Raw genomic sequence first — 14139 nt, 5'->3', positions numbered from 1 at the left:
TGAGTGTGGTTGATCATTATTTCCTCATAATTTTAATTTAGTGTTATCTATAAAATAAGCTTTTGTCTATTCAGTAAAAAAAAAATATTTCAAAATGCAATATTGAAAATTATTACTTTATGGTTGATCTATATTTTTTTTCAATAAAAAATTCATTTCAAAAAGCAACATTGATACCTAATGATTACTTTATGGTTGATCTATATTTTTCCTTAATTCTGATTAAATAGCCTATTTTCAGAGGTGATTATATTTTTAGAATGCAACGATGCCAGTACTTACGTAGGATTCTTTTTTTTAATTCTAGTGAATTATCCTCTATGCTATGGAATGAACTTTCTTTTCAGAAGTCAACGTGACCAATGAATACTTTATATATGAGTGACCTTGTATTCTAATTCTAATTCCATGATTACTCTTTTTAAGTTATGTTATTCATTTTTTCTTTCGATTTATATTCATTTCCCAATAGCAAACGTTAATTCAAGAATTTTTTCAATTATAATTAATATCCATTATATCATTGGTATATCCTGTATGCTTACCACTTTCCGATTACAGTAATCATTTAAAATTAGTTGAATATGCTGTGTTCATTATCGCTTCAAGTGTAGAATTAATGTCAAATCTGAAACAGTATTGAATATTCTGTGTGGCTTAGTAATTAAAAGACTATGTGAGATACTGTGAGTAATGTAGATAGTTGGTCAATATTTTATGCTCATTAGCCCATATGTATGTATATTCCTGTTGAATGTAAAGGCATATAAACATTGACATAGTACACGTGTACATAGTTACTACTAACTGCTTTTATTTATGCTAATTATAAGAAATTATATAGAATTTTACAGAGATATTTTCTAACAGAGATACTGTCATTTTTCTTATAGTGCATGATGCTTCATCGGTGCTTTTCATAAAAATTTTAATATCTTTGAGTAACATAAATTCTTCTAAATGTGATGGGGAAAGTGGAATCTAAACCTTCTGCTTTTGCTTTCAAAAGGCTCGGGCTGTGGGATTAAATCCTCCTTTCTTCTTCTCTTTTTTTTCCTCCTCGCTGCTGGCAACAGGATCTGTGAACAGGTAGGATCATCAGCGTCAGACGGTCGCAAATGGCGACCGCTCCAATCCTCTTTACAAAGGATCAGCAGCACGCCAAAAGGGATCAAATGTCATTAAAAGGGACCCTTTCAACGTCCTTATATAGACCTTTTTTTTCCTCCTCTGTCTGCCTGCCTGCCTGTCTGTCTTGAGCCAGTTCGCTCTCTCCCCGTGTCTGCATGCTTCGATACCTTTCGTTAGAAATTAGTAAGTAACTGTTTGTGGTTTGTATGTTATATTGTGGATGGCTTCCCTCATCACCCCTCTTGCTTTAGTATTAGAATTTAGACATATTTAGACATTATTAGAGCACTTATCTTGTGACTGTTGTAGGAGGGAATGGCTGAAAAGATATCTCATTCCAAAAAATTAGTCTCATATGTCAACCCTTACTTAAGAAATAATCGATTTTACTATTTAAAAAATCGTATGAACGAGAAATAAACGTTTAAATAAATTATTATCTTTATGTAAAAAGGAACTAAAACACAGGGAATGAATTATAGAAGTAAACACAAATATTAAAAAGCCAATAAACCGATAACTACCACGCACTTAAGAAGCAGTACATTATAGAAAAATTTATTACTTAGCCTCGAAAGCGTGATCTTAAAATGTTGTTTTCAGAAAACTCCCCGTGAGAGAGAATCGACGATTAGCGTTAACTAAAGGGATATCAGCGACTTAAAGACCTAAGCCTTGTATTGAAGGCTTAGTATACGTCTTAAGAACTTAAGACTTACGTTATAGCGCTTTGCCTCGATCTCGGCTTATAATCCAGGGCTTACGGTGGGAGTGATGTCTCCCTACCGTAAGACGTCTGGTCACCGGGATTAGCTCTATTGCTTGGCACAGCGGTGAAGAGACTGCTGTAAATTAGGATAGGTAAATAAATAAAATGAATAAGAATTGCTGGAGATGCAGAGTAAAAGGAAGAACACACTGACAACTTTCAAACTGAATCAAGGGTGGGTTTGATGAGAAAAATGAGTAAACAACGAACTGTGACAACCGTTGCAGATCCTGCCATGAAAAATACACTGTATTCTATCAATATAAATCAACGGTAGCTCTATCAGCATAAATAATTGAAAAACGATAAGCAAGAATAATAATAAATAAATAAATAAATAAATAAATAAATAAATAAATAAATAAATGGGTATTACAAGATAAATATTTGCTCAGGCTCTAAATAAAGATTAGAATTGAACTTGAACACCCAGAGTAAATCAAAAGAGAGCCTAAACGCCAGTTCCAATATAAACTAAACGTAGGTTCAGTAGGATGTGTCTGAGCAAAGCTTATGGCAGAATAAGGATGTCCTTAAAACAAACTGGATTAGACCCTAGACCCAGAAAGAAGATAGCAACAGGATCATCTCTCATAATGAATAAAATGAATCTTATAGGATGAAGGGGCTCGGTCAAACTAAGAATATGACTAGCAAAGGGGGTACTATAAATGAGAAGTGGCGAGAGGATAGGAAAAGACTGCAAAACAAAGACCATTAACGGGAATATTTGAATAAAAGGTCATGTGGAAAACATCAATAAATATGATTTTTTTTCTAAATATTACATAAATCTTATGGAAAGCAAACACAGACCCAGTGAAAATAAAGTTAATTCTTGCGTTTATTTTTTTCCAATGTTAGGGTTCATTTACCATTAGAACGGCGTCCTTCCTTTAGTTTTCCTCTCTTCTGGGAGGTTGCATGTGGTATTGCTGATCGTAGCTTTGTCTATGAAGCGAAGAAATAGAAATAATCACGGTAGTTGATCATTTGTTATACTTTAGTAATTAGTTGCACGATAAAATGCTACATCATTCATATACTTACTGTAAGTGTGAAACAAGTGTAACGACCTTTGACCTTTCAAGTTTTAATTTTGTGTATATATTTTGTGTGTGTGTGTGTGTGTTTGTCATTTATGTGTACATTCATAGTTGAAGGAGTGATTGTAACTCATAATTCCTCTCTCGATTTCTTTTGACAATCTTCGCTATTTTTGCTTATTTCTGGATATGATCTCAGGGCAGCTTTACCTTGGGCTACAGTATTAAACTTAATCTGGCTCTTCCCCGTTAAATGCAAAGGACTTCCCAGTTAAGGACTTAGCATCCATGACTAACAAGTTAAGGATGGGTTATATAGCAGGTCTTATGTCAGCTCATCTCTGATTAGACATAAATAATTCATGGGAGGGTCTTCAGAAATTTTCGTTGGTATAAATAAAATCAAAATATTTGACAATAAACATACCAAGATAGTAATAACCAGGAAATATCTTTTAGTATTGTATATTGATAGAATGTGAGTGGTTACCATTTTTAGTGTGAGTGTGTGTGTATATATATATATATATATATATATATTATATATATATATATATATATATTATATATATATATATACTCAGTGTCTTCATAAACAAGCAATATTATTGTCACTTGTAAAAAAAAGAAAACCAAGCATTAGTATTGAAATAAAAGAATAAAAGATGGGCGTTCAGCTCGCAACTAGAATCTTTTCATGAAACAATGTATCATTTTTGCATTATATATATATATATATATATATATATATATATATATATATATATATATATACTATATCATACCCAAGCATTCGTATCAACGAGGGACTTAAAGATTGGCGTTCGGTTCCTAACAGAATCTTTTGATGGAGATGCCATTTCTGAGATGCCATATATAGGTATATATATAATAATATATATATATATATATATATATATATATATATATATATATATCTATATATATATATATAAAATATATATATATAATAATATATATATATATATATATAGACTCCAGAAATGGCAATCTCACAATCAAAAGATTCTGTTAGGAACCGAACGCAATCTTTAAGTCCCTCGTTTGATACGAATGCTTGGGTTTTCCTTCCTTTACAAATGACAGTAATATTTTGCATGTCTGTCCCGACACCGAGTAGGAAGAACCTCAGGAGAAACATGCGTTCCCTACGTAAGCCGAGACCCAAAGCTCACATATCTCAGCCCCCGAGAGAGAGAGAGAGAGAGAGAGAGAGAGAGAGAGAGAGAGAGAGAGAGCACAGGTGTGAGAGGTGTCCACTGGGATGCCACCAACTCGCCTGCTGCGTTTATTGACTTCTTGCTTCGCTTAGGCGTGACATTGAAAATGGGCGTCATTAAGATGTAACGGGCGATAGTGGTGGTGGAAGGTGATTGGGGGTTTCCTATGGTTTATAGGTAGGGTGGGGGAAACCTGGAGATCTCTTCAAACTTGGAATCTCTTGCAGAAAATCTGATAGAGGATGAAACAAGGGGTGGTATTGCGGCCCAGTCTTTATTAGTATCTCTCTCTCTCTCTCTCTCTCTCTCTCTCTCTCTCTCTCTCTCTCTTGCTGGAAAGCGAGCTGATTGATCTATTAACGTGAAATTAATTCTCAAACTCTCATGAAAATCCCACCCATCTCTCTCTCTCTCTCTCTCTCTCTCTCTCTCTCTCTCTCTCTGCCTTGAAAGCAGGCTGATCTATTAACGTGAAATTAATTTTCAAACTCTCATGAACTTCTACCCATCTCTCTCTCTCTCTCTCTCTCTCTCTCTCTCTCTCTCTCTCTCTCTCTCTCTCTCATCGCTGCGTTATGATAAGGTTACCTGTTAATGGCAGCACCTGTATGAACTTTCATTCCTATCCGGGAGTAAGAGAGTGATAATGACAATGTTGTCCGGACAATTGCCTAAACTATTGGTTGGGAAGCTGGTAACAGCATCGCTATCTCTCCCATTATCTTAAGTATTGCCCGAGTCACTTGTGATAGCAGGCACCGTGGGTGCTATCATCGCGAGAACAAGAAACTGAAGGCAATTCTTTGGTTCTTCGGGGTGAAGGGACACATGAGAATTCGACTTCGCAAATCATCTCTTTGTTGGATGATGTGGAATATTTGCCAATGGTAGTAGATGTTCGATAAAGCACTATGAGTCATTATATCCTGTTCCCTGTTTCTCAGAAGTCGGCAGGAGGGCTGAATGACACTGAACGTTTATTAGAGTGTATAGTCATTGTCTTACTTTTGACCACGATATCTAAGTCCTTAGTTTTTTTTTTCTCTCTCTCTCTATCTCAGCTTCTTGTCCTTTGATAAACTTAACTTCATCTGTTATCGTTCCCGTAAGCAGTCACTAAGACACTGGACAGAGCTTGACTAAAATATCACCGTTCATTTGAATATCTTCCAACGTCCAATTTTTCTCTAACTGACCCACTGTTCCTTTTGTCTTCCAGGGACGACGGGACTACAGACAGCCTGTTGCTCGGACAGTGACGGGGGAGTTGGGGGGAGCAGCGTGCCCCTCTGCCGATCTGGATGCGCTCCGCGGGTCCAAGCCCCCCACTGTTCCCCGGCCGTAGCACGCTGTGTCTTGGCGGTTCTGGACGACTTACACTGCACTACCTCCGCCAGACGTCGATCCTTAGAAGGCCGGAGCCACTCCAGCGACGGGCGTGAAATACCGAGAAGGGTCCGGACTTCACACCCCCTGCCCTTCTTCGACCCCTTCCACGATTTGAGGCGACACGAGCCTCTTGTGGATGACACGGCCTCTGAATCGTCTTACGACAGCGCCTCCGACTACCATCTGTACGAAGAAATCTTGTATGAGGCCGCTACGTCGTCGTCCTCGCCCTCAAAATCAACCCAGGAATCATTGCCTCCCCCCCTCCCTGCCCGTCCTCCGCATTTGTTCAGGAGTGTCAAGTCTCAACAGCAACAACATTCCTGCCAGGAAAATCAAGCAGTAGCAGCAGCACAACAGACCCTGAAACCGCATCCTTTAAAGTCTAGTTGTCACCAACAGCAGCAGCAACAGCAACAACAACAACAACAACATTTAGCAAATTCACAACGACTACAGCCTCAAGAAGTACAAAGTTCACAACAAAAGCAAGCAGTTGGCCATCATGGTCAGACTCCCTCCTCCTCCTCCACCAAGCCAGCAGACACATCACAGCAGCAACTCCCGCAGTCTCAAAAATTACACCAACTTCAGGCGCAGCACCTTCAGGACAAACATAAAGAACAGATGCAACAGCAACAGTCCCAAAACCAGACAAAGCCTACACCTCCACCCAAGCCTCCTAAGCCGCCAAGAACTGCGCATTCCCCCGGGGGAAAGTTGCAACCTCCTCCTAAGCTCCCGTCAAACTCAGTATCCAGTAGTGCAACAGCCGCATCTACACCTAGTGCTAAGCCACAGCTACAGTCTCATGGACATTCTCTCCACCAGGACAAAAATCCACAACTACAGTCACCAAAACAAAAGCAGCTTCCCTCTGAGGCTGAGGTTGCCCTAAAGCCACAGACCAACAAGCCAAAGCAGCGCAGTAACCTCTACTCTATCTTCAGAGACAGAGATCACCGTCGGTGTCTGTCTGCATCTTTACAACAAGAATATCAACAAGACTTCCAGCAGGAGTACCTTCCAGAGCAGCAGGTGAAGTCAGCAGTGAAAGTGGCAACATGCGCTTCGGTGGCCAGTGCTGATGATGACTATGGATTCAAAGTGGTACCTCATGTTGTGTGAATTACAGGAGGGAGCTCAGACAAAATGTTGTCATTCAAACGCAAATAAAGATCACATAAATTTCATAAAAAGACCGTGAATCAATGGTGTCTTAGATGGCCAGTGATTTGGTACATATTCATATTTTTTATTTATTATGCTGTAGTTAGAGAGTTTTGACATGAAATCCTTGAATATAGAAGGCTAAAGCCCAGTGAATCTTGCTGCTGCTCAATAAAGAGAAACAAACTGATGCTGCTCCACTGCCTAGGCATGGAGTGATGGAGGATTAAGAAGTCAGGTGCCTCATATATTAAAAGAGTCGTCTTATCATAGCTTCCCAATATTGAAGGTGCTTTTCTATATATCGTTCTCATGGATTTGAAAGAATTTTAGTCCCATACCAGTACAATAGTGATTTATCTTAGATTATGTAAAACCATTATCAACCAAATCAGTGCTCCGCACTGTGATTCAGTGACGAGTCTCCTTCAGTCAGTGAGTGGAGTCAGCGCCACGACTCAAAGTAAATCTGAATGAAATTGATGTTATGTCGTAATGTCTTTGAAGTTAGTTAGATATCTTCAACAGGTGCATTCTAGTTGATGCATTTTTCTGAGTGAATTAAAGACTCAAACTTCCATCACCTGATAGAATGTATCTGCTGGCGGAAAAGGACAAGACGGAATTTACCACTGTGGACTGATGCTAGACAGGCAACTGAAGAGAAAGTAGTAAACTCATGGGTACCTCAATTAGACCCTCAGGTGATTGCTCAGGTTTGCAACTTAACTTCAAAGTGGGTTGATTTTTATGTAAATACTAATCTAGTGGTTCAGAAAAATAGAAAAAAACATGATATGCCTGAGACTACTTGATGAGTTACCCGATGTTCGTGCTCTGATCTCGTTCAATTCCTGTTAACCAACAATTCCTGTCTTGGACGAGACATTTGAAGCAAGTGTGGTCTGTTCTGTTTACGCGGCTGTACTCGTACTAAACTAAGCCTCTGAAGATCGTACAAAAGACTTGATTGACTGATCGATTCAGTGAAGGATTTTCCGTAAACTGACGTCACAGCCCGCAACAAACAAAAGACATAAGTTGAACTTCAAGGTGCGGCACTGTGAGTGAACTTCGCGCAGCCGTTTTGTGAGGTGTCTTCGATCTCAAATGATGGAATTTTGCTGTGAAACTTGAGCGATTTGAGCGGACAAATACTGAGGAATGCACGAGAAGTCTTTTCTAAATGGTGCATGACATACTTTGCTTAAAGTACATGACTAATTCCTCCACAATTTCTATTATAATTTGCTATGTTGTGTAGTACGTTTGTTTTTCGCTTCACCAAGGTACAGTTTTTGAAACAAATGTGACATTCAGATTTGAAACGATTGAGTGTGTATATACGTATATTGTATATTTGATATAAGGATGATCTGTTCAGAGATTCAGAAGTATTCTTCCAATTCTTAGGTTTCCCTTTGACCAGAATGCGCGCTGATTACCTGTCATAAGATTATCATTTAATCCACTGAATTGAATCGATGCAATATCTGTTCTCGTTCACGTGATATCAGCGGAATATTTACACGTTAAAACTATTTGCATAAACACTTTGGTCAAAGTTATTTGCACAGATTTTGTTTGTAAACTTCCAGAGATTTTAATGTTGTGAAATTATGATTGACATTAACTGATTCATTAGGTGATGCAATGTGTTCTTTTTTTACTTTTCTATGTAAGAGATAAAACGATTCCAATCAAAAACAAGAAAAAAAAACAAAGGTAACAGATCTCTTTAATTTATAGTGATAAATTATTTAGTCTGTATTTTTCTATTATCTATGTGTGATTCAGTAGCAATCTATGGTTTACTGAATTACCTTTGTGTTAGAACCCTTGCAGCAATAAATCTATATGGATATTCCCCGGATCTAAAGTTATAACCAGCAGACAAGATAAAGCACTTCTTGTTTCCATTCCCATACCGAAATAAGACAAAATACGTCATGTTTCTCACTGTAAATCTTAGGTCTAAATAACAATAACATTCAGACTTATAGGCCGCAAAGCCTGTGTTAATTAAGCACTTTTATATCACTTTCATCATAAGACCTTAATTCATTCCTTCTATCGCAGTTATAAACAACGTATCTAGATTTATACAATTCCTTAGGTTCTTTTCATCGAAGGAATTCTATTTGATACCTTAATCTTTAACACGAATTGGAAATAAGAGCACTTCGTGGAACTGGTTTTGTCTTTTCCACAATTAGACTAACGTTCAGTCATTGTTGGGAGTTTTTTCTTTTATTAAATCATTGTTGAGATGAGCTAAGTATCTTTAAGGTTTGACGTAAGTTTAATCATTGGTATCAAATACGTTTAGCAAATGCTGACTCGAATGAGGTTATTCTTCGTCAAATTTCCTCTTGAAATTTTGACTAAAGTAAAATAGTCCTTTTTATAGTTTATAGTATTTGTACTACAACGATTTATCTTGTACATGATGTAATTTTGAGGTGTTAAATGTTCCCTGTTCATAGTTTTCTATTGCTCAACCAATTTTTTTTTATTTTAAATTTTAAAAACAGTAACAAAGCAAGTCTCTGATAACAGTTGTGAAACGACGTGAAACAAAAATAATTTTCTTTTGATTATGACTGAGCATCTTGTGCTGTTACACTCTTATTTCATCTTCGTTTTCTGCCCCGAAAGATGAAAGGACAGTCAGCCATTGCTGCTTTATCAAGTAAGAACTCACGAATTAACAAACTGATATGTATATAAACTGAATTTACACTGGAGATCTGTGGCAACTCCCGAACTCAGATACAACCTAACATAAACGACCAACTCAGAACACCATATATTAACAGCGTTATGGGACGTGTTTGTACTGCGTACGACCGTGCAGAAAGCTGTTTGCAGGGCGTACGCATTTTTGTTGACAAAGCAAACACACATTTATGTTTAACCCCTGTAAAAGTTACGCTCCAACGACAGTTAAAAAGAACAAAAACGGGGTTCAACAATTGCTCCTGGTCTTTCGATAGACCGTGGCATTCCTCTCCCAAGGTCGTTGTTAGTTGGTCTGGGATCCTTAGGCAAATCGTGGTATTGTCCTTTTAAAATGTAATTGCTTTTTTTAAATGTGGACTGATCCTCATGTTTGACAGTCTTTTAAGTATGTAGTTAATCTGCTGGAGAATATGCCTAGAGATTAGCCTTCGGAAAGCCCTCACTGTCTGTTTCTTTTTATGATTAACCGACCAGGTCTAAAATTTTACCATTGATATATGAACAATATCTTTTTTTGTTCATTAAAGCATCCGAGTATAATACGTTGTTTATAAAGCATTTGGTGGCGAAGAACGCCCGAACAATAAAAAAAAACTGGGTTGCCGAATGAACAAAAAAGCAATGTGAAATGAAGAGTCACTGGTATTTGATCTATGACTCGGGAAGACTGGCTTTTCACAACTGACGGAACTAAACCGCTCAGGGCACTTTTCAACTTCCTTCCATTTCCTAATGTAGGAGATACAGAGCTCACATCTACTAAAGCTTGTCTGAGAGAGCTTTAGTAAGCTTACCTTCCAACGAGTTTTCTTTTCTTTGTCAAGCTAAAACGAATCAGGCCCGTCGACACCTCGTCAGATATTCTACTGTTTGCTGAAGTAACTACTACCAGATTCCAGTTGAACTGGTTCGTCCCTTCGGCTCTGAAACAAAATGAATTTCAGACGTCCAGAAGTTAGGATAAAAAAAGTAATAACGAAACGTGAAATGGGATGTCATTCGAGTGAAGAGAGGAGCCAAACCAATTCAAGGTTTGTTTTATAATCTTTGTTTTGTCTGATGAAACGTAAGTATTCTGACTCAAGAATTCGTTACTGATCTGCTAGATTCCTTCAGAATTAAAGGTACTGGACTATTCTAGAATACTAGCTCTTTTACTAAGAACCACCTAAGCCCATATGAGAGAGCCCCCGCCTTTATCAGTGATGCTCTTCGACATATATTCAAAACCTACATAATCAGTACTGCCCCTAAGAGCTCCTTGTGTGCAGACGTTAAGAGAGACTGAGCCTATTTTAGTCGAATATACGAGTCAGCAATTCTTTCAATGCAAAAGGCCTCTGCTTTTGCATATCTTCTTTGGTTTATCTTAGCGCTCCAAGAGCTACTAAAGCAAGCATTATTTTATCTACATTTTCTCTACATATTCTGTTTTCTTAAAAGAAATATAATACACCTTTGCCCTTATATCCTTGTTCTAAAAGTTTTACGTTCTTTTCACAGCTTTTGTCTAGACACTTAACGAATGATATTGGAAGGGCCTGCAGCCCAGAGCGAAGTTTCCATTTTAAGAATTCTATGAACCAAAATAGAAAATTTGTTGACTGGTCTACCGTTGGGCCAGAGCAAGTGTTTGCACTGGACTGTGATGCAAGGTTTGGAAAGGCACTGAATTGTTGGGTAAGAGTGAGCCTCATCCTAAACTCACTGGTGCTCGGAAAACCCTCGAAGGCGACAGGAAAACTGCTGTTTGGGAATTTACAAAATGGGGATCCTAATATGCCCTACAAAATGGCAGGAATCCCTTCTCATGCCCCAGGAAACGGGGGCACGCTATGATTTACCAAATGGGGTACATTGTAATCTTTTGCACAGCCAATGCAAGAGTGTATTCCTCGTGAGTTGTTGTTCACTGTCACGGTTCATATTGTACTAGACCATAAATGCTGTACTTAATTGTTCACCGTCTGTTCTGATGCATTCTTGGGATGACCTTAATGTCTGTTGTAGCAAAGCATTCTCAAAAGACAGTTTTTGAATGGACGAGAAAGAAAAAATGAAAGCTAACTACTGCCATCCTTTACATGCCAGCAAAGGCATCCAAGCCCTTTAACGTAACTACTACTTCAGGTGCAACTATATCAGTAGACGTAATCGACAATTCGAAGTGTTTCTCTAAGGCCTCTCCACTCCTAAGCCCCGCTCCATTCCCCCTACTCCTCACAGATTCAGATCCATGTCATAGGTAGCTTCAGTAAACGAGTACAGCTGTAGATAAACAAAAAATATGACGAAGCGCAAGAATTTTCCTTCAATTTGTTGGACTGTAGATAATGTATAGGGAATTTTTTTTATTAGTGTCGTACGTGTAAACCTTCCATGATTTCTGAAGACATCATAGAATTATGTGGTGGCGACAGATGGCGAGCAATATAAAATACAAGTTTCGATTTCTTCCCTATATATATAAATATATTTCCTTGGGTAAGAAAAAAACTGAACTTTAGCAATGCTGTGTATTGCAACTCGCCCAAACCTCTTGTCATACTCGTTTTTTGTCAATCATACTCCTGAGTGAGGAATTGCCTTCGATCCTCGATCTTCTTCATCTTATTCCTGAGTGAGAAATTGCCTCCCGCACTCACTTGTATCTATCTCATAACCTACTTTACCTCTCTGTTTTCCTAAGCACATCGTTCATGGTGGGTCTCGGCAATGATTCAATGAAATGCACTGCACTCGTGGAATATATCTTTTCCCCTACTTATACTGGCTGTCCCATATTCAGTGTTACTCTTACCCTCGACCCTAATCCTTCTAACATAGGAAGCTCCGACGAAGGATATTTGTAGATCAGATTTGGTCATATCTTAGACCTAGACCGAAGCAGAGGAAACGACTTCATGACCCACAAAGGGATCTTCTTCATTCTTCGGTTCACAGGAGGCTTCCTATGACTTTTTTAGCTGTAGGCTAGTCACTGTAGCTCTGCTACCGGCAATTCCCTCCTCCCCCAGATGAATTAAAGGCAGGTTCCTACGTCCTTTTAGCCATAGGCAGGCCCTATTGTCCTTCATCACGAGTGGTTCCTGTAGTCCTCGCTGATCTCGGTGTCCTTACGAGTTAAACCGAGCGTTTAACAGCATCCTCTTGTCGCTTTGGCAACCAAGCCATCCGCTTTTGTTTGTTCATGCGCCAACGTGTGTTTGTTACGCCATTGCAATCGGAGCGACTAAAGAGAAGGTCTAGGAATGGATGGGATTTCTTTTGTTGTGTCATTACGTTGATGCTCTTCTTTCCCGGGCGATGGTTTATCGGCAGGTAAACAAGTTGAGTTTGTGAAACAGAGGGTTTTTCGTTATTTTGTTTTTGGATGGTTTTTAGGTGAATAACTCACTTAAAGATGAGCAGCTACGAAGCAGTTTGCCGGCACGCGGAGCAAACACAAGGCTTCCTCCATAGGGTACTGTGTTTTCCGGACGTTGTGCAATTTGTTGGCCAACAGAACTGAGAACATTTTTCCGAAGTAGCGTGGCTGTTCTCATAACCCGCCCACTTCCTTTTTAGAAATGAGCTTGTAAGTTTTTATACTGACAAGGCAACCAAGGTATAGACTGTATAGAGAATAAGCAATGAACCATTTTATACGGGAAAACATAGTCTGTAACAAATACCTCTCGTTTGTGCTGGCGAGAGAGAGAGAGAGAGAGAGAGAGAGAGAGAGAGAGAGAGAGAGAGAGAGAGAGAGAGAATGGGTGGTGGCCCTGACGAACAGTCAGTGAGTCAGTCAGTCAGTAAATCAATCAGTCACCGCTGGAAGACAAGAGGAGACTTTCTGTCTACACAGATGACAGGGAAGGTTCCTCTCCTAAAGCATCTCTCCAGGTTTTGCCCTTTCCAACTTGCTGTGTGTATCCTAAACTTATCATTTATAAGTTGCTCATCAAAGTTAGAAGTTGAAGACTCGAGTTGTTTGGTGGTCCACCAATATCTGGTCATTTCACACTTCCAGGAAGTCGGAAGATGTACTTCTCCTGAGGCTTACTTTTTCGACCTTCGATGAGTTTATCATTTTTTCTTCTTTCATGATAGTTTAAGAATTAGGGCGACTGGAACGGCGTGTTAACTGGGGGTTAAAGTGCTTTGAACGACGAATCTGCGTCAAGTGAGCAAGAACTTGCTCTTGTGGTATTTGCGCGGTAGAAAATATAACTTCGAATTGATTTTGGTGGAAACATAGGAGTTTTAGGGGATGACGCTAACGTACAGGTGTGTCTTTTTGGCGCATATCATCGATATATGTAATCTGGCTTTAAGACTGTAATAAGAATTACTGTTCTTTGTTGAGTTCTGGAAAGATTATAAGGTGAAAGCGAGTGCAGAATTTTGTATGGAAGGATGGAATGTGTGACTTTTAGAAAAAAAAAAAAAAAGGAAAGTTTTTGTTCCCAGAGAAATTTATATATCACGAATTGTTAAATCTGTCAACTACACCTCTGAAGTGTTTTAGCTTTCTGTAAAATAATGTTTTTGTCAAGGTTTTATAAATTCTTTTAATGTAAGAATTACAGATAGTATAAGTTTTTTTGTAAATTATACATATACATATATATAAATAATTTCCAGTGTTCGAGCTTTTGTATTTTATAGG

At 38.5% G+C, this 14139-nt stretch overlaps 1 protein-coding gene across 2 annotated transcripts in view; it reads left to right on the top strand.

The window, feature by feature from the left end:
* Positions 1-14139, top strand: part of LOC135224406 (serine/threonine-protein kinase Warts-like) — a 366054-nt gene that overhangs the window by 350620 nt on the left and 1295 nt on the right. For both annotated transcript variants that reach the window (XM_064263376.1, XM_064263377.1), the window contains exon 3: positions 5407-14139. This exon is cut by the window's right edge and continues 1295 nt beyond it. In XM_064263376.1, coding sequence (XP_064119446.1) covers positions 5407-6704 — 1298 coding nt within the window. In that variant the 3' untranslated portion in view covers positions 6705-14139. The remainder of the gene's footprint in view (positions 1-5406) is intronic.

The sequence above is a fragment of the Macrobrachium nipponense genome, chromosome 12, assembly GCF_015104395.2.
Source record: "Macrobrachium nipponense isolate FS-2020 chromosome 12, ASM1510439v2, whole genome shotgun sequence".
NCBI classification, from domain to species: domain Eukaryota; kingdom Metazoa; phylum Arthropoda; class Malacostraca; order Decapoda; family Palaemonidae; genus Macrobrachium; species Macrobrachium nipponense.
The sequence above is the reverse complement of the archived record's forward strand: the minus strand, read 5'-3'. Positions and strand labels throughout refer to the sequence as shown.